This window comes from Ustilaginoidea virens, chromosome 4 (genome assembly GCF_000687475.1).
Source record: "Ustilaginoidea virens chromosome 4, complete sequence".
Lineage (NCBI taxonomy): Eukaryota > Fungi > Ascomycota > Sordariomycetes > Hypocreales > Clavicipitaceae > Ustilaginoidea > Ustilaginoidea virens.
This window is the reverse complement of record NC_057319.1, coordinates 2,567,396-2,591,029: the sequence shown is the minus strand read 5'-3', so window position 1 is coordinate 2,591,029 and position 23,634 is coordinate 2,567,396. Positions and strand designations below refer to the sequence as shown.

Here is a 23,634-nt window from a genome sequence, read left to right as displayed (position 1 = left end):
AGATGGATTGCAAGATGGCTCGACGAGGGGCACCTGAGCCCGAGGGTTGCCCGCACAGACCGACCCAAAATGGCCGCCGCACCAAACAAAGTCTTGCTCGTTCCATTCGAAAAATCAAAAATCCAAAAAAAAAAAAAAAAAAAAAAAAACCAAAAAAAAAACCCCCCAACATAGTCTTGGAACCGGAAAGTGCAAGGAAAGAGCAAGTACAAAGAGGGGTCCCCACTCCACTCCCACACCACGACCCCCAGGCTTGCAAGGTGGGGCCTCTCAGGGGTAGGGGGGGACCGCTAAAGCAAAGGCGGCTAGGTGGTCCGCTAGCGAGGCAGTCCGGCCCAGATTACCCAGATTACCCGCCCGAGCTGCTTCAGTAGTCGGTACCGAGCTCAAAGCCCAAGCAGGAGGCTGGAGGCAGATGGATGGATGGGTGGATGGATGGATGGATGGATGGATGGATGGATGGATGGATGGATTGGCACTGGGGGATCCGGGAACAATTGAAGCTATGTGCACGGTTTGCTGGATACATGCATGTATTGAGGTCAATACATACACTGACCAATCCGACCACACCGCCCACACCGACCACACCGACCACCAGCACTGACTACCAACCAGCATGACTACTCCCCCTGCCCCCGTCCGTACCGTGTGCCATGTATCTCAATGGCCAAGCCAGCCAAGCCCGCAAGACACACCATGACAATATGACACCATGACAACCACCAAGTCAACTGGAGCTGCCACTTTTAGTAAGATCCGGGTCCGCGGTATGCGCCGTGCAAGCTTCCGCGCCAAGTCGCCCCAAAAGCAAGTGTCGGTGGATCCCACCCCCATCAGCCTCGTTGCCGTCAATCAACGCCCAAGGTCGACCTGACCTGACCTATCAACGGAACCAGAAAGGGGAAAAGTGGACGCGCCACGGAATTGGGGCCACGCCTCTTCCTCGCGGTTACATCATGTCAGCTACCAGGTACCTAGATACCTACTCCGTAGGTGGTCGCGACATGTCGACTGACTCAAAACTCTTCTTTCCAGTGTCAGCCGTCCCTCAGCCGTCCCTCAGCCAGCCAGCCTGGCCGTGAGGGGGCTAGCCACCCACTGCGTCCGCATATCCGGTTGACTTTCGCACTTTCCTTGACCCCCATGGAAACAGTATTCAAACTTGGGAGGCATCCCCCGCAAACAAAGTGCGGATAAAGTTTACCTTGGCCACGACGGGACACTGGACAGCGGGGGGTCTTCATTTCCTCCTTTCCTAGCCGCGCCGAACCTTGAGCTTGGAACGGATGCGGAGTACTCCGTGCGGAGTATGAAATTTGAATGAATGGGAATGGCATCAAACCCCCTGTGAGGGCCCCTGGGACAGGGACAAGGTCTCCCCTCCCTGCCCTTTGCTTTCCAGCGCCAGCTAGCTCGAGCCGGCATGGATATCGACCCTCCCCGACTCAAACAATCTGACAGGCCTGAGCCCGTCTCCCAATGAAGCAGGCAGTACTCCGTAAACAGATAGTCCCAGACGGCTGGCTATCCGACAAAAGAACTAGTGCAAGCATGCACACAAACGACGGGAGACGGCGACGGTAGACGGCGGCGGGAGAAAGGGAGCATCAGCAGACCCAAGGCAGAGAACCGCCCGCAATACGCGCAACGCAGTGCTCGGTATCGGTAGATGGAGCGGAGCGCACATATGTGCGTCTTGCAAGTTGCATGTGCCGAGCCACGTCTTCCTTGCTTGCCCCTGCGCCGGCAGTGGCCAGCTGCAGATGGATATTCGTCGTTGAATCGAATCCCGGCCCGAATCCCGGCTCGGGGTCAAGTAGGAGGAAATGGCGACTGCGACTCTCCCCTGCAGCGCGCATCGCCCGTCGCACATCGCCCATCGCCCATCGCCCATCTTGCATCGTCCGTCCTCTGCGCCGGGAGACAAGATGGACGCCCCAGGCCAGTGTCCAGTTTGCAGGTGCCAACTTGTGCCGGCCGTGCTGGAGCCGGGCAGTGCCATCAGTCCGAGTCTTGGACCACGATGGGCTGCTGGAGGAAATCAACGATTTGTCCGAAGCTGGACGACGCCAGCCGTGGAAAGTTTGAAAGAAGCACGTCCACGGACAAAGTTTCGCGTGGGTTTGGTTGGGCCCAGCAGGCCACTCCTACTGCCGATGCACTGCCTGCAGGAATCAGACCGGTACGATGCATCTGACGGGATTCAGCAGGGATAAGAATGAGCAGGGGGCTGAAGCGATTTCGAAACTCTTTAGTTGCACGCACCACGTTGTCCACATGCTGGCCACTCTCTGGAGGCTTCGCAGTTTGAACAATGTTAGTACACATCGTGCTTTGTACTGACAATTCCCCCCCCCCCCAGGTACGGTACGGAGGTGCGAAAACTTGAGCGACTTGCTGCCAAGTACTCCGCACTGCTTCCTCGCCAGGAGTTTTTTTTTCTTTCTTTTTTTTTTTTTTCCCTCTTCCCCTAATCCGACGCCAAGTTGAAGTTGGATCCATCGTCTTATTTGATGGGCGCTGTCAGCGTGGTTATGCCGATGCCATGAGGCTTGAGTATCGAGAGTTGTGTTCATCCGGCTCGGTTATAGCACGGTCTTCGGGTCCTGGGTGCCCTGGGTGGCTGGGCTGGCTGGGCTGGGCACCTGGCAAGGCAACACAAATTTGTCCCGGCAAAGCTACCTCCATACCTCCTGGTAATCGGGAAGTAATTGATATGTCGATACTCTCTCTGTAGGTACATTTGACCCGTAGGTAGGTCTTCGGGCAGTGCATAGTACGGGTGCAGAGCACATACTATTGACTTAGGTACCTACGGAGTACTGCCTTTCAACTACCCCACCTCACGTGGACCTACCAAAAGATCAGCAACATCAGCAGCAACATCAGCAGCAACATCAGCAGCAACATCAATGCCGACCTCAAACAGACGCCATTGACGCTTCCATCGCTCGGAATTGACGTTATCCATGGAAAAGTTGACATCCCACTACTCCCTGCCTCCCAATCTTTCTTCTCCGCGCATTTGAGAGCGCCGCCTGCTCAAAGAACCCCGTCACAATGTCGGTTCTCTCCGACCATCTCGAGCAGATATCGTACTCATGTCAAGGCATTGACGCCTTGCCGTACTACGCCACCTCCCCGTCCGGCCGATCAGGACGCCAAGTCTGACCAGCTCTACAGATTCCCTCCTCCCAAGATCTTCACCAACGCCCTCCTATCCAACTACGACATCACCTCGCTGATCCGGGACACGGAAGCGCACGAACGAGCGCTTTTCTCTGTCCCTCCGCCGCCGCCGCCGCCGCCGCCTCCCGCCACGCAGAGCAGCCGAAGCCTCGAGCAGGAGACAAAGGGCGCGAAACGGCGCCAGACCGTCTTCAACGTGGCGTCCGGGGAAGTGACGACGGGGGCCCCCTCTCGCGGCGCCACCAATCCCCGGCGTCACACCGCCGTGGCCGCCGTCCTCGGCGGCGAGATGCACGCCCAGCTTCGCAGGGGCGAGACGGACCGCAAGGGCGACGTCGACGTCGAGATGCTGCTGCGCGGGGCCGAGAAGCTCTGCGGCGTCTACGAGCTGCCCGGGGCGAGGGAGCGCATCTCGTCACTGCGGCACCAGCACCGCAATGGGAAGAACACCATGGCCTACTACGAGGCCAAGGTTGCGGAACAGAGCGAGCGGCTGGCAGGCATGAACAAAGGCTGGATGGACAAAGACGGCGGTGCCGGCATGGAGGGCGAAGAGGACGAGAGCGAACCGTGGACCGAAGAAGACCTCCGTAGAGAGGAGGCGGAGGCGAAACAAATGGAAGCAAAGAAGAGAGAGCTTCAAGAAAGATTGCGCCAGATGGACAAGGATCTGGGAGGTCTGATGAACATGTGATGCGCAGCACGAAACAGCCGTGCTCCCAAGTTTTCCGTCTGCGCGGCCGGATCTTCGGCGTCGCACAAGAGGCCAGCTACAACACGACATGACCCTTGATGGAAAACAAACACGACTGCCGTGGCAAGCCGACTCTTGCCAGCGCTCTGCCCGCCCAGAGAGCGCACGAGTCATTCCGTCGCACGGCTGCCAACACTAGTCGGTCGAAGTGGTGTCTGGCATAATGAGATACATAGTGACCGTCGCCACGAATAAATGCGAAATAGCGAAATACGGTGGAAGCAGGAGGCCTTGCGCGGCTGGGTATCAGATCATGGATTTTGGAATGGTGGAATGTTGACGTTGGAACGTGGGCAGCAACTAGTCCACAAACTCCATCCAAGAGGCGCGATGCCCCTTTCCTCCCATTGCATATTTACAATCCAAAACAAGCATTCATGTCAAGTCTTGCATCACCTAGTCTCAAGGGTATCCCGTACGTGTAACCAGAGAGCAATGCCCCAACGCCAAGAAACGCCGCCCCGGATCCATCTTTCACCTGCCAACGGACCAAACTGTCGAACCGTCTCGCGTCCTTGTCGGCCGTCTCGCACACCTTGGTCTGTAAAAATCACCCTTGCGCCCGCCTCTTTCCCCGCGTCCTGCAAGACCCGGGGCGGTTGAAGCTCCCACGCCTTGTCCAGACGCTTCCGCCCCGCGCGTGGACCCCTCAGACACGGCATCGTACTGCACAGCTCTGTCCCAGTCCTCCAGTTTGGTATACGGACTGCGCAGCCACGCGCGAAGCTCATGCAGGAAGATGTTTGCGTTCTCCGCCCCCAGAAAATCAGACAGCATGTCCTCGGCCTGGCCGCGGCTGCCCATGATGTCCACCGATTTGAGAATAGCGATGACGTACTCGAGGAGAAACTCGGCGTTGTTCGCGCGGCGGCGTCTCGCTGTCGCCCCACTCCCAAGTCCCGAGGCTCCGTCTCGATCCGCGTCTCCGTCTCCGTCGGCGTCGCTGTCGGCAGCTAGGAAGGAAAACACCCGTAGCTCGCGCCGCGTCCACATTCTCGCGCGGGAGACCAGGTCCGCGTCGGCAAGGAACATCTGGGGCGTTAGTTCCCGGTAGCGGGATAGCCGGTTGGAGCCGACGTGTTTTGAGAACAGGCGGTTTCGATAGACACCTCGTCGAGTAGCGATGGCTTGGGATGCCGCCGTGGCGGTTGAGCCGCCGGCATGCCGGGAAGGACCAGGCCTCTGCCGAGGGCAGCCCAGGCTTGCTCGATTTCCGTAGGGCCGCACGCGGTGGGCGCGGACGCCTGCGGCGCTGCTTGCCGAAGCCGGGGCCGCGGTTTTCGGTGCGGGTTTCTGCTTGAAGAAGGTCGTTGTAGGGGCTTGGGCGGGACCGTGTGTGACTTTGACGACGGGCGCCTTGCAGAGAGGGCACTGTGGGTTCTCGAATAGCCAGCTTACAAGGCAGATGTAGTCAAAGTTGCGGTGGCCGCACGGACGGGCCTCGCACGGGTCCGTTATGGCATCGAGGCAAACGACGCAGCAATCTTGGGCGTCGTCTGTCGTGGCCGCTTGGTCGAGAGTGAGGCCAAAGACGGTGGTCCGCCTCAGGTCACCACAGTCCTGGTCCTGGTCCTGGTCCTGCGCCGGAGCCATCGGCGCGGACACGGGTAGTCGCGGAAGGAGTCAATTGGGCGTTGAGGTAGTTCTCCTGGCGCTGGTGGGTGGGAAGGAGAAGAGTCGACCAAGTTCAGGCCGAGTCAATACATAGTCACGAATGTCTGCAGTTCGGGACTCTGGAAGAACGGCTGAAGGCGAAGCCGTCAATTGGTGGGGCAGGGCAACGGGGGTGGGGCTGACGCCTACAGGCCCGTGGGAGGGGATGAGAATGACGCATGATCCACTGTGGCTGCTCTGTAGTGCATGCGCTGCACTGCACGGTGCTGACATCTCCTGCGGCAGTGAGTGCCGGCGCTAACTCGAGGCGCGTTGTTTGGCTGGCTGGCCGGATGCCATCTCGACGACGCGTTGAAAGGACCGACGATCAACTCTCCGTTGCCTCCCCCCCCCCCCCCCCCCCCCCCAAACAAGCAAGCAAGCCACGATTAACCTTGCCCATGCGACAGCCTGTCTCACAGATTACCCTCTCGTCATGGACATGGACGAGGACACCAAGGCTGCGTACGAGAACAAGTGCCAGGAGATACGCGCAGAGCTCAAGCGTTGGGAGAATGACTGGACGCAAACCCACGACGGGAGCAAACCCGGGCGGCAGGATATCAAGGACAACCCGGATATTGGTGCGTAGCGTCAAGATGCAGTTGCCGACGGACGATCGACCACCAGTGACGACGACGACGACGATGAAAGCTGACAGTTTGGCGAAACAGCAAGGCGTTACAAGGATTACAACAGATACCGCGACCTGCTCTCCGGGAAGCTTCCGTTGCCACGCTCAAACTCAGACGCAAAGCCCCCGAAGCGGAAGCCGGATGCCGCTCCTGCGTCCGCGCCTGCGGAAACCCCCCTCAAGCGGACGAGATATGCCGAGACCCCTTCCAAGCAGCGGGCCCCGGATGAGGAGCTCATGAACACGCCAGCCATAGCGAGGAAACTGTTCAGTCCGGCGCCCGTGACGTCCCTCGGGCCCACGCCGCAACGGGACGGCCGCGTCCTGGGCCTGTTCGACCTCCTGGTCGAGAGAGAGCTGCACACACCCTCCAAACACAACACGGCCAAAGCGAGCGGCACGCCCAGCCGGCGCAGCAGGAATGCCCCATTGACGCCACGCAAGCGCACCAGCTCGGACGAGCCGGGCAGCGCGGCGAAACTCGGCCAAACGCCCATGTCGGCAAGCAAGAAGCAAATGCTGAGCGCGTTTGCCACGCCAAGCAGGACCCGGCGAGGCAGCTTCGGCAGCAGGAGGACGCCGTCCTCGGTCTCCAAGCTGCAGTTCGACACGCCGGCCTTCTTGAAGCGGCACTCTCTGCCCGCCGTGGACGAAAACGCCGTCCTTGCCGATCCGGCGCCGTTGAGGCTGCCAAGGAAACCCCTCGTCCGCGGACTGAGCGAGATTGTCGCCAGCTTGCGCAGGGTGGAGGAAGATGCGCTCGATGACGACCTGGAGGCTCTTCGCGAGGTCGAGGAAGATGCTGCAGGGCAGTCTGGGCCAGCAAAGTCTCCAGCAGGGAGACCCTCCGGAGCATCTGCACCCGCCGTCGGGCCGCCTGGAGTAGCGCCCAGGACCCGTCCGGTCCTTCTAGGTGCGTTTGACGATGAGGACATGTACGACAGCCCCGTCGAGGATTCTGTGGGCCGGGACGGCAACCCGCTGCCAGTATTCAAGAAGAAGGGTCAGAAGAGGACGACGCGAAGGGTGAACATGCGGCCCACCATGAAGAAGCGGCCGGGGGATGCATCGCAGGAGCCCGGGAGCGAAGACGCGCGTGACGAGGACGCCGTTGCAGAGACTCAAAACGCCGCTGCGCCAGATGGCGGCTCGACCGCGCAAGACGCTGGTGGAAGCAGCGACGACGAGGCAGCCGCCAAGCCCGCCGCCAAAACCAAGGCCAGCACCAAGGCAGCAGGGCCGGTGAAGAAGGCGGTAAGAAAGGTCAACGAGCTTGCACACGCCAACTTCCAGCGGCTGAAGCTGAGGAACAACGGGGCAAAGGGCGGTCCGGGGCACAATAGCCGCTTCCGTCGCCGGCGGTAAGCTATCGATGCATTGTGCTGTTGAAGCACAACGAAGCGATGGCTGCATGAATGCTTGGGGCGTTGGCGCGGCATGTCCCGGGCGCGCGTTTGCATCGAGGCGACTGGGATGGCACGCTGGCCGCAAAAAACGTCTGCACCAATACATCAATAAGTCGCTGATGCAGAAGGGCCATTGAATGAATGCGCTCGAGCCCCCTTATCCGTGCCGTATATGCTCAAGCTATAACCGATCGGTAGGTCCTTGGCTCAAGGGGGGGGGGCTTACACGACTTCCAGGTCAAGTTTAAGATGCGGATGGGATTTTCCGTCCGACTCGTGGGTGCCTTTATGGCGCAACGGCATGCCAGGACTTGCCAGGACTTGCCAGGACTTGCCATGGGTTACAAACTACGAAATCAGGACATCAAAATAACCTTGACTGCTGACCGGATTGGCATCTCTGCCGCTTCTCGCTGAATGCACGCTCGCAACTGGAACATCGGAACATCACACGCGTTCCTCCGAGTGTGCTGCAAATACAGACATGACGGTCTCCGCATCACGAAGCCATAGATATTGACAGACTCCTACTCTTTTTCGAATCGGATATTGAGGGCAAGAACGCCATGATTGTCTTCGTCATCTTCGCGCAGGAAGGACTGGAAAGACATGACCGGGCTACTTCCAACACGACATCTCGGCAGCTTGGTCTTGCAGCCGGCGAGTCTTGCGCCCCATGTTCTGGCAGAGAGCATGGCTTATAGGTTCATCTGCCAGGGTGACGATGTTGGGGAGCTTACACGACCAGCGAGGAACGCATTATCGTCGGTAAAGTCCTCCCCAGGCTGTGACTTATCTCATGGCGAGATTGTGGCTATTATACGCTAGAAAACGAGAGGAAAAAAAAAAAAAAAAACATGTCGGTGAGATTCTTCTATAGCAGACAAAAAACAACTCTTCCTATAGTCTTGCTGGCTGCTTATTCGGCTTCGTTTGGTCGCCAATACGTCGTCGTTTAAAGACACAGGTCGAGTGATCAACGCCTTCGCATACAGTCGGCGTACATTCTGACCATTCGTTGCGGACGGTTCATTTGATGGAATCGACCGCAGAGCGCCCTCAGAATCTTCTGCCGACGTCTTTCAGTCCCCGCATCACACGATACGACGGCTGCTCCTGGCCATGTCCTTGCGTTGGGCCTGGCTGTGCGAGGTGGTGATGAGGATCAAGGCCGAATACTGGCCAACAGCAGCAGTACGAGATTTGTGATGCGCCGAGACCCCTCCGGTACCGCGTTTAGCCAGATGATAGTACAGTATTCTGAACATGTTTCCGATCAACCTCGAGAAAAACAATGGGTTTCTCCCGTAGTCAGAAGACCATTCAAGTCCACCATCGATTATTTATTTAGTGGCATGTTGGCGTGATGGCAGCGGCGGTCGGTCAGTCTTTCCGCATGGTACCGGAAACGGCCCTCGGAATCCGCCGAAAGAAGGGGATCGTCTGGCGGTTAACAACCATGCTGCAGATGTTCATCGGATGCGGGGCCAGCCCCAAGATGCGGTGCTGCGACCTTGAGCGGTGCCCTTTGTAGTGAGCCATACGGGCAGCGTCCACGTCCACCTTGAGGTTGTGAAAAGCCAGCCTTTGGCAGACTTCAGCGTGTTGGTGCCAAGTCGCCTTGTCGAGGAGTCGTTGTTCTGGCGCCCTGCCGCGCTCTCCTGCCACCCTGGGCGCGCCGCTGAGCTTCACGCAACCGCCTCTGGAGCTCTCGAACACTCGTTTGCTAGGCCATGATGGGAGACGAACAATAAAGGGCTACACTTTTTTGAGGTTCAATCCTTGCGGTTTTCCTCACCTTGTGGTACTCGGCAACTCCGAGAAGCGATGCAAGGAGCCAAGGAGCCAAGAAGTCAAGGAGTCAAGGAGTCAAGGTTCCAAGGATCCACATCAACTCGACTCGATCCTAGGGGGCGTTGTTGATCTTCCGGATACACCTGGGTGGACATATGGAAATACACAACCCAGGGTGAGAAATTCAGACCAGGGGGCGGTCACGTGACGGCGCCGCTGACAAGTGCGGCTGAACCGTTTAGCAGGACCCGAATCGCAGCCAATGAAGCCATCAGCAAGACGCGTCACCAACAAGAACCCCTTCCAAGTTGACTCACTCTTTACATGTGAGGGACGGGCTGGATTCAGGCACTAGCCAGGCACTAATTTAGGTCCTTGATATTTTAAATTTGAAAATCCTGTTCCGATGACAAGCTGGGAGGCAAGCAAAATTCGCTCCCGCCCCGCGTATCGCGAGCGATAATATGTAACAGAGTTGCAGCGACACGTGACTTTGCTTTGTTGCGACATGGAGGCAGAAATAGATTAGGTACCTACCTAGGTACCTAGGTACCTTACCTTACCTACATGGAGGCAGAAAATACTTCATAAGCCGACCAGACTTCACAAGCTCAGCCATTGGCCGGCAAAATCCAGGGGCCACGCCCAGGGGAAATACGCAAGGTACGGAGTACCTAAGGTAGGTTCCTCCGTCCCTAGTGGATGGCTTACTGGCAAGCTGTGGGTCCTCAAACAAGGCGACGACTAGCAGTCCAATTAGACGCCGTCACGGCCACCTCCCAGGCCCTACCGGCTGCGCAGACTTGGGCGACACCCCTGCAAGGCGCGAGCTGGAAAGAAAATCGCGTCGCGACGCTAGGGACAAGAACGGAAGGTGCTAGGCGCCCGAGGCAATCATAATACTTTCAATTATTATGGCCGTGCTAGGAGCCGGAAACAGCCAGACTCGATGCAGGGTTTGAGCTGACTGACGCACGACAAGTCGTCTCGAGAGCCGCTGCCACAACGAACGAACCTCAACCTCAGGATCCGCGACAAGGCCCGGCTGCATGCAGGACGAGCGTGGCCGACAAATCTGCCCGTCTTTTCCGCCAGCTCTCCATCCGGGCACCTAGAGGCGCGACCGTCCATGACCAGCGGTTTCACGTTACGTGTTGATCTTCGCTCTCGGAGAGCAATTGCAATCGCAATTGCTATTGCAATTGGCAATTGGCAAGGTGGAGTCGGGCTTCGTTAACCCCGTTTGTACCGCTGACTAGTCCGTTCGTGCTCGAGCACTGGAGACCAGGGACCTGAATTCGGAAAACGCTGCTCTTGAGTGCCAAGCCCAGCATCGTTCGTCGAGTCGAATTCCCTTTCTCGGTGCCCGTCGACCGAATTGTACGTGGTCTGCAAATGGCACCGGGCGCAACATAGTTGACCATTACATGCCTCTTGCACACACTATACTATGCTTAGACCCTCCCAAGGCCCCAACACTCCTCCCGCCGTCAATTCGCCGTCCTCAACACCCTTGCCGCTTTGCTTGGAATGCTTCACTTGCCCCCGTGGCAGTTGGAATCATAATCTTTACGCGATATGGTGAGTTGCCCGCCGTCTTCACCCTGGCACCTGTCGCCTGGATCCCTCGCTCACCCTTTTCTTACTCTCCAAGCAGCCGAACGATGTTGACTTCAGTCATGACCATGATGATCCCGTGCTGTCCCGTACAGCGACGCCGGATCTTCTCGATCAAGCCACATCTGAGTTGAGGACAGTTATTCCAGAGCTTCATCTGACATATCCTCGATCCTACTTTCAGCCTTTCACACCGCCGGCGCCCCTCAAGGGCGAGGCTGAGGCGCTCCGGCTTCTTCGCCATGCCCATGCCCATGCCCATGCCCGTGACCTTGACTCGCCAGCGTCCTCGCCCACGGCTGCTGACGGGCTCGAATTCGTCGAGATGCAACTAGACGACTTTTCCGTCTACTGCGACACGAGATACTACCCCTGCGAGTTGCGCCCGTTACACCAGCTGGACATTAAGCGAGAACTAAACCAGTTTTACTTTGACGGCATTCTGAGCTGCGCTTCAACAAGGGTATTCGTCAGACGAGTGCCCATCAGCACCGTCCCCATCGGAAACTATCACTGCTTGGACTCTCCCACCGTCAGAGACCACGTATGGCTTCAGTCAGCAATGTGTAAAGACACCGACACCTACTACAGGCTGGGATGCCCCGCCAAGGAATACCGTCGTTTTTTTGACCCATTCATCTGGATCGCCGACTTGGCCAAGCATTTTGTTGATTTTCTCTTCTTCATGGAGGCGAGGAACGCCAAAGTGTCCATCAGTCATTTCCGCCACACGTTCAAGAAATGGCTCGTCTTGACCCATGGCACAGCGCCGGCGTTTACGCAATGGCTTAAAAAGCATCCTTCGAATGACTTCCGGACATCTATAATTGCAAATCTTGCTTTTCTTTGGAAAGAGTACACTGGAGTTCTGGGCCACGGTCGCGCATGCTTTCACAGTATATGGGCCGAAGTTTGGAACATGACCTTGTATCCAAGTCGGCCATGCCTTGCCGAAGCCGCGACCGTTACTACGCCGTACATTTTCGGGCTCTTCTCTCACCTCCCCTTTGGAAGCATGCTGCGGGAATGTGTTTTCGCGTCCAAATCTTCGGCGGTGAGAGACTCTGTCATGTTGAGGAATCACCTGGAGCCAGCTTCTGTGCCACATGATGCCGCCGCCGTCGTCGTCGCCGCCTCTTGTGATGCCACAACGGTCGACGCGCAAGAAATCAGAAAGATCAAGGTGGGGGACACCATTTCTACAAAACGAGACGATGTGGAGTCGGGAACCGTGTGGGAGCGCGAAGTATCCAGAACCTTTGCCGATATCGATCGGTGGTTCGCCCTCGTGCAGAAAATCAACCAAACCGTCTCTGGGTCCTTGGAGTTTGAGGTTTTATGGTACTACCGATCGATCGACACCATCTGTGGTTTAATGAAGTATCCGTGGGAGAATGAGTTGTTTCTATCCGATCACTGCTCCTGTACCGAGAGGTACAAGATTCAACAAGACCAAGTCTTGGCCATACACACGGTCGAGTTTGGGGGAGACTCGAGCACCAAGTCGGAGTTTTTCTGCCGACAGGTGTACATTAGCCAGGACAGGAAGTGGATATCGCTGCAAGACGGCCATTTGCGCTGCCCCCATACCAGCTGCCGGATTTCGAAGCCAGAATATCAACTGGGAGACACGCTCCTCATCCAGATCAAGGCCGGCAACCCCGTATCCGAGCCTTGCGAGCTAATTGGATCCTACGTTACCCCGTCCGGCAAGCCTCTGTTCCAGTTCAGAAGGCTGTTGAGACGAAGGGATGTGGATTCGGCCGCAGCCACTGCGCCATGCAACGAGCTGGTATACAGCAACCAAGCTGTCCAGTGCTACAGCAGCCAGATAATCGGCAGGTGCTCGGTGCGATTCTTCAAGCATGGGAAAAAGATCCCGGCACCGTACAGCCGGGACGGAATGGGCTCCTTCTTCTTCATCACCCACCAAGAAGTTGACGATTCTGGCGACGTGTTCAAGTGCGCACCCATGGAAGAGTTTCCCAAGAGGCTCCGACAAGGCCTTGATCCGAAGGACAGCATCCCGCAGCTTTTCGGCCTAGACCTGTTCTGCGGCGGGGGGAACTTCGGCCGAGGTTTGGAAGAAGGCGGTGCTGTTCAGATGAAGTGGGCAAACGACCTCGACGCCACAGCCGTCCACACCTACATGGCCAACTGCAAGGAGAAGACGCTGGTGGATCCCTTTCTGGGATCCATCGACGAGCTCAACGGGCTGGCGATGGACGGCAAGTTCACCGGCTCGGTGCCCACCATTGGCACGGTGGACTTTATCGCCGGCGGAAGCCCCTGCCCCGGCTTCTCACGCCTGACAAACGACAAGACAACGATCAAGCAGCGCAAGAACCAGTCGCTGGTGGCAGCGTTTGCCTCTTCGGTGGACATATACCGCCCCAAGTACGGCATACTGGAAAACGTGCCGGGAATCGTCCAGAACCGGGCCTGTCGAGACGAGGACGTCTTCAGCCAGCTCATGTGCGCGATAGTTGGCATGGGATACCAGGCCCAATTTCTCGTGCTCGACGCGTCATCCTTCGGAGCATCGCAAAGGCGGACGAGAGTGTTCCTCATCTTCGCGGCGCCCGGCTGCAGGCTACCGAAGAAGCCGCAGCATACGCACTCGCATCCCCCCCACACCCAACCGCTGCGTCTCGGCAGGCTACCGACCGGGGAGTCTCTAGCGGAGAGGGAGTTTCCCCGAGCGACGCCGTTCACGTTCGTCACGGCCGCGCAGGCGACCAAGGACCTACCCAAGATATACGACGGCCTGCCGGGCGCCTGCATCCCGTTCCCGGACCACAGAGTATCAATCGGCATATCAAGAATCAACAGATCACGAATCGCGCTCATACCCACGCGGCCATGGGGCACGAACTTTGCGCAGGCGAGGCGCGACGTTCTCACGCCAGCGGAGATCTCCACCTTCCACGGCGAGTCAGGCTCGCGCGGGGGCGCGCAGGATGTGTTCCAGAAGAACACCAACGCGTTTGGGCGCCTGTACCCGAGCCGGCTGCTGGAGACGATTGTGACCAGCATGAACCTGGTGGACCGCAAAAGCGGCCGCTGGCTGCACTGGGACGAGAATCGGCCGATCAGCATCATGGAAGCCCGCCGGGCGCAAGGGTTCCTGGACGACGAGGTTCTCCTGGGATCGTCGGCCAAGCAGTACAAGATTGTGGGCAACAGCGTGGCCAGGCAGGTGGCGTTTGCGCTGGGAGTCGCGGTCCGCGAGGCGTGGGCGGAAAGCGGCTGGGGTGCGGAGCCCTTTGTCCGGCGAGCCGAGGAGGAGGATGATGCTGCGTGCGCACAGGCGCTCCCGCTGAGAGGGCGGGCGGCATCCAAATCTTGGTCTGCGCCGCCGAGCATCTCGGGGTCCGAGGTGGTGAGAGCGAAGGGGCTGAAGAGGCGGCGGCACACGAGTGCTCCGTCGACGGTGGTGGACACGACGACGGAAGGACGAAGCAAGCGGATGAGGAGGCGGCACACTGCACAGGAGGCAGGTTTGTAGGCTTGTTCGTCGCAGGTGCTGGTGCTTGGGTGGCAGGTGCTTGGATCTCTTGCACGATGGAAACACCAGCGTCTGGGCAGCATCTTTTTTTTTCCGGGTCTCTATTTTTTTTTTTTCTTTTCTTTATTATATTGGGCATGTGCTCCTCCATCCAAGACGAGAGTTGGCTGGACAAAGGCAGGCTCGGCAGCTGCTCTGCCGTTCCCAGGGCGGCCTTGGTAGACGCACTAGCTGCACTTTTGGTATGCGCAAAGTTATCAATAGAAGCTGAAACGATTGCCTTTTGGAACGAAGCCCATGATTACTGTAGTCTCGATGGGTTGGTGGATCCCTTGCAGTCCCTGCAGTCCCTGCAGTCGGTCCGGCCTGGGCTGGTCCTCGGTGATGACGATGATGGCGGGCTGACATGGGGGCTGATGTCATGGGCGAGGGCGCCATGCAAGTCATTGCATGCAACGCAATTGGTCCGGCGGGCCCGTCAGTCTGACTTGCCGACCAGACTCCAGCACCCACTGCCAGCCAGCCAGCCAGCCGGGGGTCCGGGGCCGGGAACCCGCTACCCAGGGGCTGGCTGGCTGGCTGGCTGGCTGGCTGCTGCTGACCCTGACCCAGATGGCAGGCCAGGCGGCTTCGACGTTGACTCGTCCATGTGTTGCCGACCGACGCCCCGTGGTGCGATGCGATGACGGACGGACGGACGGGCTTGCTGGCGGCCGAAGCGCTCGGCAGCCAAGGGCGATGTCGCCGGAGAAGACTGGAAGGAGCGGCCAGGGCCAGCCAGCACAGCCGGCACAGCCAGCACAGACAGCCACGGGCCAGCGAGAGGTCAGGTCAGCTGCGCTCAGCTGCGCTCAGCTGCGCCGGTCTCCCCCCCCCCCCTTGCAACGGCTCGGGTCAATCAATCAATCAATCCATCCATCAATCAATCAATCCAAACAAAATTGAATGCCCCTTGCGTCCTTGCGTCGGCGGCGGCCCAGCTGGCACTTTACCCGACGGGGAGGGGGAGGGGGAGGGGAGGCGCACGAGCGCGTGCCAGTCTCGGGCCGTTTAACCAACAAGCCCAACCGTGCACACCTTTTCAGCTTCCTCTCGTTTCTTTTTCCTTTCCTTCCCTTTTCTTTTCTTTTCTTTTTTTCTTTTTCCCTTTTTCCCTTTTTCCCCCCCGCTGCTTTCTTTTTTTCCTGCCCTGCCTCGGGTCATGTTACTGCTGCTCCCTTGGCCACGGTGGGCCCTTGCCACATGGCTGGGGCTGACGTTCCAGCAGCAATTGAGGGGGGGCCGGGCCCCTCAGTGGACCTTTTTCCAGGGAAATTAGCGGCCCCTCACCGGTCTAGTCTGGCGGTTGGGGTCCGAAACGCCAGGCGGGGCCGGGGGCCCGCGGTGGCCGGCCATTTCATTTCGCTCGGGGATGTTTAGCCTGCGAGCGTTACCTGCGGCTCTTTTTTTCATATTTTTTTTTTTTTTAATGATTACTCTTAATATTATTATTATTTTCATCATTTTTGATCTCGATTTTTTTGGGTTTCGGTCTTGGTTGGGCTGGCGCGGGCTTTGTTTGTTTGTTTGTTAGTTCTTTTGTTCTTTTTTTTTTTGTTGGCAGGCCCCCCCGTGGGACAGACGGACCCGGGGGGGGGGGGGGGGGGGGGGGGGCAAACAAAGCGCTGGCGGTGCGCACTGCGTGGGCATTCCGAGTTTGCTGCGCTGCGGGACGGGGAGGGCGAATTTTTTTTTTTTGTGTTATTTATTTATTTATTTATTTATTTATTTTGCGATTCTGCCCAAGGCGTGGTGAAATGCGCGTGATGGACCGCAGCGTTCCCGGTGCTGTTGGGCTGGCGCGCGCCAGCAGGACCAGACATTCAATGTTGACGTTATAAAGGGGGGTGCGCTGGGGGATGCGCTGGGGGATGCGCTGGGGGTCGCGCTACGTACATAGCTACGACGCAGCCCCCAAGGGCCAAGCCAGCCAGCCAGCGCTGAGCAGCCTGCGCGACTCGGTGCTATCGACGTACTACGGGAAGAAGAAGACGAAGAAGAAGAAAAATTAGCCCAAGGACCGAGGGAGACGACAGGGAGGGCGAGAAAAAAAAATGCAGACCGCTGTTAGGCCCTGCCAACCAACAAGACAATTTTTCCTTCTTTCTTTCTTTCTTTCTTTCTTCTTCTTGTCCTTTGTTCCCCCAGCCCTCTCTCTGCTCTGTTGGTTTGCCCGCAGCCGCGGAGGGTTGCTGTTACCTGCGTAACATACATACCTACCTAACCTTAGGTAGGTACCTAGCCAGCCAAGTCGAACACGGGCGGAACTGTGCCCCGGGGCAGACCAGGCCAGCTAGCTCTGTCAAGGTGCCTGAGGTAGGTAGGTACCTTAGGTACCGTAGGTAGGTTGGAATGTACATGTACGTATTGACGTATTCATGCATGTCAACTGCAGCAGAGCCCCCCCCCCCCCTCGTGGGCCACGTGGACCGCTGCGGCTTCCTCGCTGGCCCGCCGCGGCAAGTCGCCTGGGCTTTTCATGTTGCTTTGCACGACATCGAACCTAGGCTGGCCTGCCCCGGCCAGGCCAGGCCAGGCCAGGCCAGGGCGGGAAACTGGGGAGGCACAGGCACAATCACGGGGCGCGTCGGCGTCGCAGTGCGACCGCGGAGCATGCCGCAACGGGAAAAGGGCGCGGCGCTCTCTCTTGTCTGGCTGGTGTTTTGTTTCCTCTTTGCGCTCGCGGTGCGTCGTTGGCCTGCCGGCTGGGGGGGGGGGGTTGGGCATCGACAGACGTGCTGTGCTGTGTTGATGCTGATGTCAACTTGATGTTGATGTTGATGTTGGTGTCTGGGCGGCGGCCTTTTCGCCGCATTCAGCAGGCCAGGCGGGCAGCATTCAGCAGGTCGGGTACTCCGTAGGATGTATCAAATGCATGTAGATTCGCCGGCGGGCGGCCGGTGCAAAGAACCCACGTGCAGCAGCCCCAGCCACTTTGGGCTTTGGGTGGGGGGGGGGGGAAACGCCCAGGTTGTTTGTTGTTCATGGACGAAAGTAAGTACAAAGTAAAGTAAAGTTGTATAAAGAAGACAAAAAAGAAAAAAAAAAAAAAGACGAAAAAAAATAAAAGTAGAAAAAACCCTGGGCTGTTGCTAGCGAGCATGTCGGTCGAGTCTTTTGCTCCGCAGTTTTTCACGTGGCGGCCAAGGCCTGCTGGTGCTGGTGCTGGTGCTGGGGCTGGGGCTGGGGCTGGGGCTGGGGCTGGGTAAATGTCGAATGTCTGGGAGTCGTGTTTCGCCGGGCGGCGGCAATCCCAGAGGGGGAACCTTGGACAGGGACCACCCAGGCAGGCCAGGACCAGAAACCAGACAGTAACCAAATTCACGGCGCATTCTTGCTGCCCGCGCCAATCTCGAAATCTCGAAATCTCGAAATCTCGAAATCTCGCAGCCAAGGCGGGGCCGGCGAGTCGAGAACCAAGTCGCGTATCAGCCCTCCTGAAACCCGTGCTTCGCCCTGCCTCGACAGGTGCAGGACAGGAGGTAGGAGGTAGGTACATTAGGTACCTAATGTAGGCACCTAGATTCCCGCACCCGCGACTTGCTGCTGCCTTTGCCATGTGCGCAGAGGCGACTTTGGATTTCCCGCCGTCGGCCAGGTCGGCGGTCGTCCAGTCGGCGGCCGTCCAGTCGGTTTCCGTCCTCTTGCTCGTCGGGCTACTCGCCAAGTCGGGCAAAATTCCAGCGGCCAGGGGCCCCTGCAGCATCGCAAGTGCCCGTCGCTTCTTTGGCCTGGCTCACAACATGACCCAGCCGCCTCGCCGCCTCGCCTCCTCGCCTCCTCGCCTCCTCCAGACCGGCACGTGTTGTTCTAGAAGACTGGCGGCCTGGGATGGGAACCCCCCGGCGCCCTGTCGCCAAGGCCCTGTCACAAAGGCCCTGTCTCAAAAACCCTGTCATGAAATTGCCAACAGCCCAGGGGCCTTGTCAAATGTTGCCTGATTTGCGGGAAAGCAAGGTGTGTGTCTGGTCGTCGCCGGTTAGTAATTAGTAATGCACAGTAAGGGACTGGGCGCCGTGCTCCGTTACTTTTGTGCTGCGTTTGGGTCGCTCCAGGGTCCAGGCTGCGCCCACAAGACCTGTGAGAGCGAGCCCACTGCCCACCCGCAAACGCAAAATACATGCACATATGGCCCTGGCGGCTTTGCCTCACCCGCCCGCAACTTGCATGTGGCATTGGTGCATGTCGTCGGTCGTCAGTTGGCACGCGATTGCGATTGACTCGGGCTTCCCCCTCCCCCGGCCGGGCGCATCTTCATTATTCGTGCCTGCCTGCCCGCCCGCCTGCCCGCCTGCCTGCCTGCCTTCCTTCCTTGTTTCTAATGTTCCTTTCTCCTGTTTGCTGCTTCCTGATTCCTCGCCGTGCAAACAACCTGCCGTGCGGATGCGGTCTAATCCGAGACAGACCAGGCTCCTTCCTGCCTTCCTGCCGTGAGAATCTTGCCCACTTGAAACAGAAGGCGCGAAGCTATCAATCTCGACGTAGTCTAGTTCGGAAGCCACGACCCGCCAACCCGCGCAGCTTGCCTCGCACGCTCGCTCCTGGGTCCTGTCTGATCATACCCCATTTTTCTTACCATCGTGGCTCACCCTGCTCCCTGATGTCCTCTCCTAGCTCGCCCTCAAGTTCCAGGCAAAGGCCACATCCGTGACATCCACCGTGCCCAGTTTTATTTGATACCTCTTCTCCTCTCCAACTTCCGTTGCCCTCCCCCCTTCCCCCCCCCCCCTTTTTTTTTTCATTTTTTTCTTCATATATATCTTTTAGTCACCCGTCATCCGGTCTGCCGACCGATGAGAATCGCCATCCTCCTCATCACGCCGCGCTCACCTTGTTCTTTCGAGCCTGGTCGCCGAGGTTGCACCGCAGGGCCGTGTTTGTCGCGCGCAGCGAGAGCAAGCACCAGACGCGCTCCACCTCCACCTCCACCTCCACCACCAGCTCCAGCACCAGCACCAGCACCAGCCAGCCTGGCCCAGACAGCTTCGACGCCACGCCACCAGGGCCACCAGAGCTGCAAGCGGTTATCCTCTGCTTCGACCCAAACAGCTCGACTGGTTCGCATCTGCATCCGCATTCCGCATTCCGCATCCCGTCGCTGAACCCCCCCCCCCACCGCCTGCCCGCTGTCTTATCCAAGCAGCCATCAACAACACCAAGCTCTTCGTCACTTGTCCCTCGGACATTTTCACCCTCCAGTCTCCCTACGATAATACCGGTATGAACGGTGCCACCAAGTCGCTTGCCGCTGGCCCTCGATTTGCATCGTCATCTATACCCCGACTGTCACCCCTCTGATTCATCGCCATTTGCCCAGACCCCGTCGTCGCCGCCGCACGCTCATCGTCACTGGGTCCATTCGCGCCGGGCCCTTCAGTCGACCATCATTCTGTTGTCATTGGACCATCAGACTCTGCTACGCTGGCAGCCAACCCGTCACCACTCCCCCCCCCCCCCCCCCCCAAAAAGAAAAACCCGGCGCGCGCGGAAGCTCTCACCGAGATCACACCCAAAAGCTCCATTCTGCGACAGGGTCAATCCGCTTCCAACTGAATGCGTCATGACCTACATTGTAAGTCGATCGCTTTTGCGAAAAAAAAAAAAAAAAAAAAAAAAAAAAAAAAAAAAAACAGGCACCACTGCGCCATGTCATGCCTTGTCCGTTCCCCAGGGTGCCGCACCATCAATCTGAGCCTGCAGCACGCTTGCACAACTCTCACCTCACCCAAGGCGGCATACACTGCATGAGTTGCTTCTTCTCCTGGCCCTTGTTGTCAACTCTTCCCCCCCCCTCCCCTCCCTCCCCTCCTCTCCCCGGTCCCTCTCCCGCTTGCCCTTGCAACCGCATGCCGGTGGGCATTGGGTCTCGGCTGTAAGCTACTGCAGCTCATGCTGATGCGGTTGTCCCACGTCGTCGGCTCCAACATGCCCCTTTCACACCCTCTTCCGCTCACCGCCTCGACTGTGTTTCTCCTGCGAACCTACCAGCGTCAATAATCACAGGCTGCTTGCCGTTCTCCCTGCAGGACACACCCGAGAAACATGCATCTGTCCTGCGGCACAATGACTCACTGGTCACCTGTCCTTGTCCTGCCGTTCAACGTCGAACTCGCATCGCTTTCCACGCGGCTTTTGGGCAGCCAAAGTTGACAACCTTTTGGCCATCCGTGACTTGGCAACCATCATACACCCTTGTCCCCTCCCCACGTTTGTTTTCTATCCCTCTCCCCCCCCCCCCCCCCCCCCCCCTCCCTTTATATAGTAGCCCATGCGCACAGTGCCTCATCTTGCTTTCTTCTCCTTGGGTCTCGGGTTATGCTGCCACACGCTAAAAAGTCCTCACCATGGCCATCGGCATCAAGCTAACATTTGGTTTGAAGTTATGTCTGGCTCACTACTGTGACATTCATGGACCAACCCCCCTGATGGTCACAGAGGGACTGAGGAACCCGTGCTCTGCGTGTTTCCAGGAACCCGATGCCTTGTACGCGTCACCGTGTAAGCCGAGAACCGACAAACGAACAAGATCCAGCGGCCCAGCACCTGCGCCGCAAACACAGCTCAATGACGCGCTCCGTCATCTAAGCATCAGCCGCAGCGGCTCCGCTCCAGCTTCGGAGCATGAAGCCAATGGCCCGCGAGCCGCTCTGCGTCATTCTGCAGCTGCCGCAACCAACGACAATCACGCATCCTCCACGTCCGCCCTGGAAACGCCGCCCGAGAGCCCGCGGCCAGTTTTCCAGCAGCCGCGTCGAGACTCGAGCTTCAGAAGGACGTATGACGACACCGTCACGAAAAAACAAGGTCCTTGTGACAATTGCGCCATGACGCTCCCGAGGCGGCAAACCCCCGGCGCAGTCGCCGACGGCTATGCCACTGGGGCTCATGGACCGACTTTGCGCACCAAGGCCCCTTTCGAGCGTGTTTTTGGGGCCGCCGGAGTAGCCTCACCGCCCAACTCACAAACGTCAAGCGACACGGACGGAGACGGCGAATCGTCCACAAGGACGACGACGTCGACGTCGACACATGGGCTGCGGTCTCGGAGAAAGGCTCAGAGAGCCAGCAGCTCGAGAAATAACTCTTGTTCCAGCAACTCAACCTCGTCTGCGGATCATACCCCGTACCATTTCCACTATGTCAATTACACCTCGACACGCGAGCCGATGCTGCCTGATTCGTTCTCTCTGATCCGTGCATCATGCCTGAGAGCGCTGTCATTTGAGACTCTTCCGCGATCTCCCTCCACCTCTTCGCCAGCATCCTCCCCGCAGCTCAACACGTCACCTTCCTTTGTGACGACGCAAAGCCCGGGTTCCGCAGCCACCGGCGGGCCCATCTTCTTTGGCGATGCCTTGGCCGGATACACGACGGCTTACATTTTCCGCATTCCAGACATGCACGCCCGAGGCCATAAGAGGGTCTACGCTTTTCTGGCTCTGAGCACGCACAAGGAGAGGCTGGCAATGAAGACTTTTAGCATGATTTCCACGGCATTCGGGAACCTGGCCTCTTGGATCCAACAGCTCGCCGAAGTCGAGGCCGAGCGCACCGCCACCAACTCTTCGCCGACTGGAAGCGTGCTGCTGCAACAAGGGGGAGGAGGACACCCACAACCGCACCCACACCCGCACCCACAGCCTTCTGCGTTGGACGCGCCTGCCGCCGTAGACCGGTCGGGGAGCAGCTTCTTTGCCGGCGGCAGCGCCTTCACCAGGCGGATGAATGGCGGCCCTGGACCCTCTCCCTTGAAAGCTCGAGGACTTGCTGAGCTTGTCGGTCAGCCTGATTTCTTTATCGAGCTTCACGGCAAGTTTGTGCAACTTCTCCTCGAAGTTGGCGTCGCCTTGAACTCTTGACGGATGCCTACCGATAAAGCATCTCAACGTTTTGACAAGGCGCCTTTGTTGCCGACGTATTTGACCGAGTTATTCTAGGTTGCGATGCAATGCAATCGCCCCAAATTTTTCTTCCTTTTTTTTTTTTTTTTTTTTTTTTTGTTGGACAAAACTGTACATGTACGACTCTTGCCGAGTTGGCCTGTCGGAAGTAAACAAAAGGAGGGAAATTCCCCCTCATCTCTCGTCATGATACCATAACATAGCATCGGCGTTCTATATCCTCGCGTTAATTAACGGAGGTGAAATGGGGATTCATGGTTTTGCAACGACTTTGCTTTGAACGTTTGTTTTTTTAAGCGGAAGTTATGACGACCTAATATACGAAAGAAGGGGGGGGGGGAAAGGGGGTTGCTTGACGGTCCCTGTAGGAGGTTTTGTCGCGGGTCTGCAGAGGACATCTCGGAGAGCTTTTGGCTTTTTTGTTTTTCTGTGTCCGCGTTTCGAGATTACCAGCGCGCCTCGTTCTTTTCTTTTTTCTTTTTTTTCCTGTTCCTTTTTCCTCCTTTTCGCAGACTATTCTCACGGAGGATTGGAACCCGGAGTGTTGTCTGTCACTGACGGTTGACGGTCCCTTTGTGTCTTTTTGTATGCGTCCCCTTTGCTGTTGTTTTTTCTTTCTCTTTTCGGCTTTTTATTTTTACAGGCGTAAGATACCTAGACGGGGCTTGGCAGGAAAAAACACCCTTGGACGGCCCCGACGGGCGGGATGGGTCCTACGGCACGGATGGCACGGATGGCACGGATGGCATGGATGGCATGGATGACATGTCTTGCAGTGTTGTTTGAGTAATGAGCATGAATTCGAGCCACGTTTTACCGGTGATGTCTGTCTAGCCATGTGCTGCTGCTGACTGTCCGAGCTGACCCGTCAAAACGGCTACCAGACAACAACAACAACAACAACAACACAGCCCCCGTCCGGTTCCCAAGATGACTGAACCCGGTCAGCGTCCAGGACGGAACACAAAAGGCCCACGATGCAGCGACCGCGCGCCCTTCACGTCGACAGCCCGCACGAGCAACAAAAAAAAAAAAAAAAAAAAAAAAAAAAAAAAAAAAAAAAAAAAAAACAAAAGCCCCACCATGGCGGTTCTTTCACCGGGTGCGCAGGGCAGGGGGAGCCTAAAGAACAAGAA

General features: G+C 57.8%; 6 protein-coding genes across 6 annotated transcripts; 4 read left to right on the top strand and 2 right to left on the bottom strand.

Moving 5' to 3' along the window:
- Positions 1-2,004: 2,004 nt before the first annotated feature.
- UV8b_05146 (uncharacterized protein) lies at positions 2,005-2,974 on the bottom strand (the record flags this gene model as incomplete). The annotated part of the gene is made up of 2 exons (XM_043142644.1): positions 2,005-2,301; positions 2,861-2,974. The coding sequence occupies 2 exons, from the start codon at positions 2,972-2,974 to the stop codon at positions 2,005-2,007; spliced, it is 411 nt and encodes a 136-aa protein (XP_042998578.1).
- Positions 2,975-3,063: 89 nt separating this feature from the next.
- Positions 3,064-3,886, top strand: UV8b_05145 (uncharacterized protein; the record flags this gene model as incomplete). Its single annotated transcript, XM_043142643.1, has 2 exons — positions 3,064-3,128; positions 3,187-3,886. 2 exons carry the CDS (start codon positions 3,064-3,066, stop codon positions 3,884-3,886), a joined length of 765 nt encoding a protein of 254 aa, XP_042998577.1.
- Positions 3,887-4,420: 534 nt separating this feature from the next.
- On the bottom strand, positions 4,421-5,539 carry UV8b_05144 (uncharacterized protein; the record flags this gene model as incomplete). The annotated part of the gene is made up of 1 exon (XM_043142642.1): positions 4,421-5,539. The coding sequence occupies one exon, from the start codon at positions 5,537-5,539 to the stop codon at positions 4,421-4,423; it is 1,119 nt and encodes a 372-aa protein (XP_042998576.1).
- Positions 5,540-6,035: 496 nt separating this feature from the next.
- UV8b_05143 (uncharacterized protein) lies at positions 6,036-7,598 on the top strand (the record flags this gene model as incomplete). The annotated part of the gene is made up of 2 exons (XM_043142641.1): positions 6,036-6,183; positions 6,274-7,598. The coding sequence occupies 2 exons, from the start codon at positions 6,036-6,038 to the stop codon at positions 7,596-7,598; spliced, it is 1,473 nt and encodes a 490-aa protein (XP_042998575.1).
- A 3,413-nt stretch (positions 7,599-11,011) lies between these two features.
- Positions 11,012-14,558, top strand: UV8b_05142 (uncharacterized protein; the record flags this gene model as incomplete). Its single annotated transcript, XM_043142640.1, has 2 exons — positions 11,012-11,014; positions 11,091-14,558. 2 exons carry the CDS (start codon positions 11,012-11,014, stop codon positions 14,556-14,558), a joined length of 3,471 nt encoding a protein of 1,156 aa, XP_042998574.1.
- A 6,383-nt stretch (positions 14,559-20,941) lies between these two features.
- UV8b_05141 (uncharacterized protein) lies at positions 20,942-22,456 on the top strand (the record flags this gene model as incomplete). Its single annotated transcript, XM_043142639.1, has 1 exon — positions 20,942-22,456. One exon carries the CDS (start codon positions 20,942-20,944, stop codon positions 22,454-22,456), a length of 1,515 nt encoding a protein of 504 aa, XP_042998573.1.
- Positions 22,457-23,634: the final 1,178 nt, after the last annotated feature.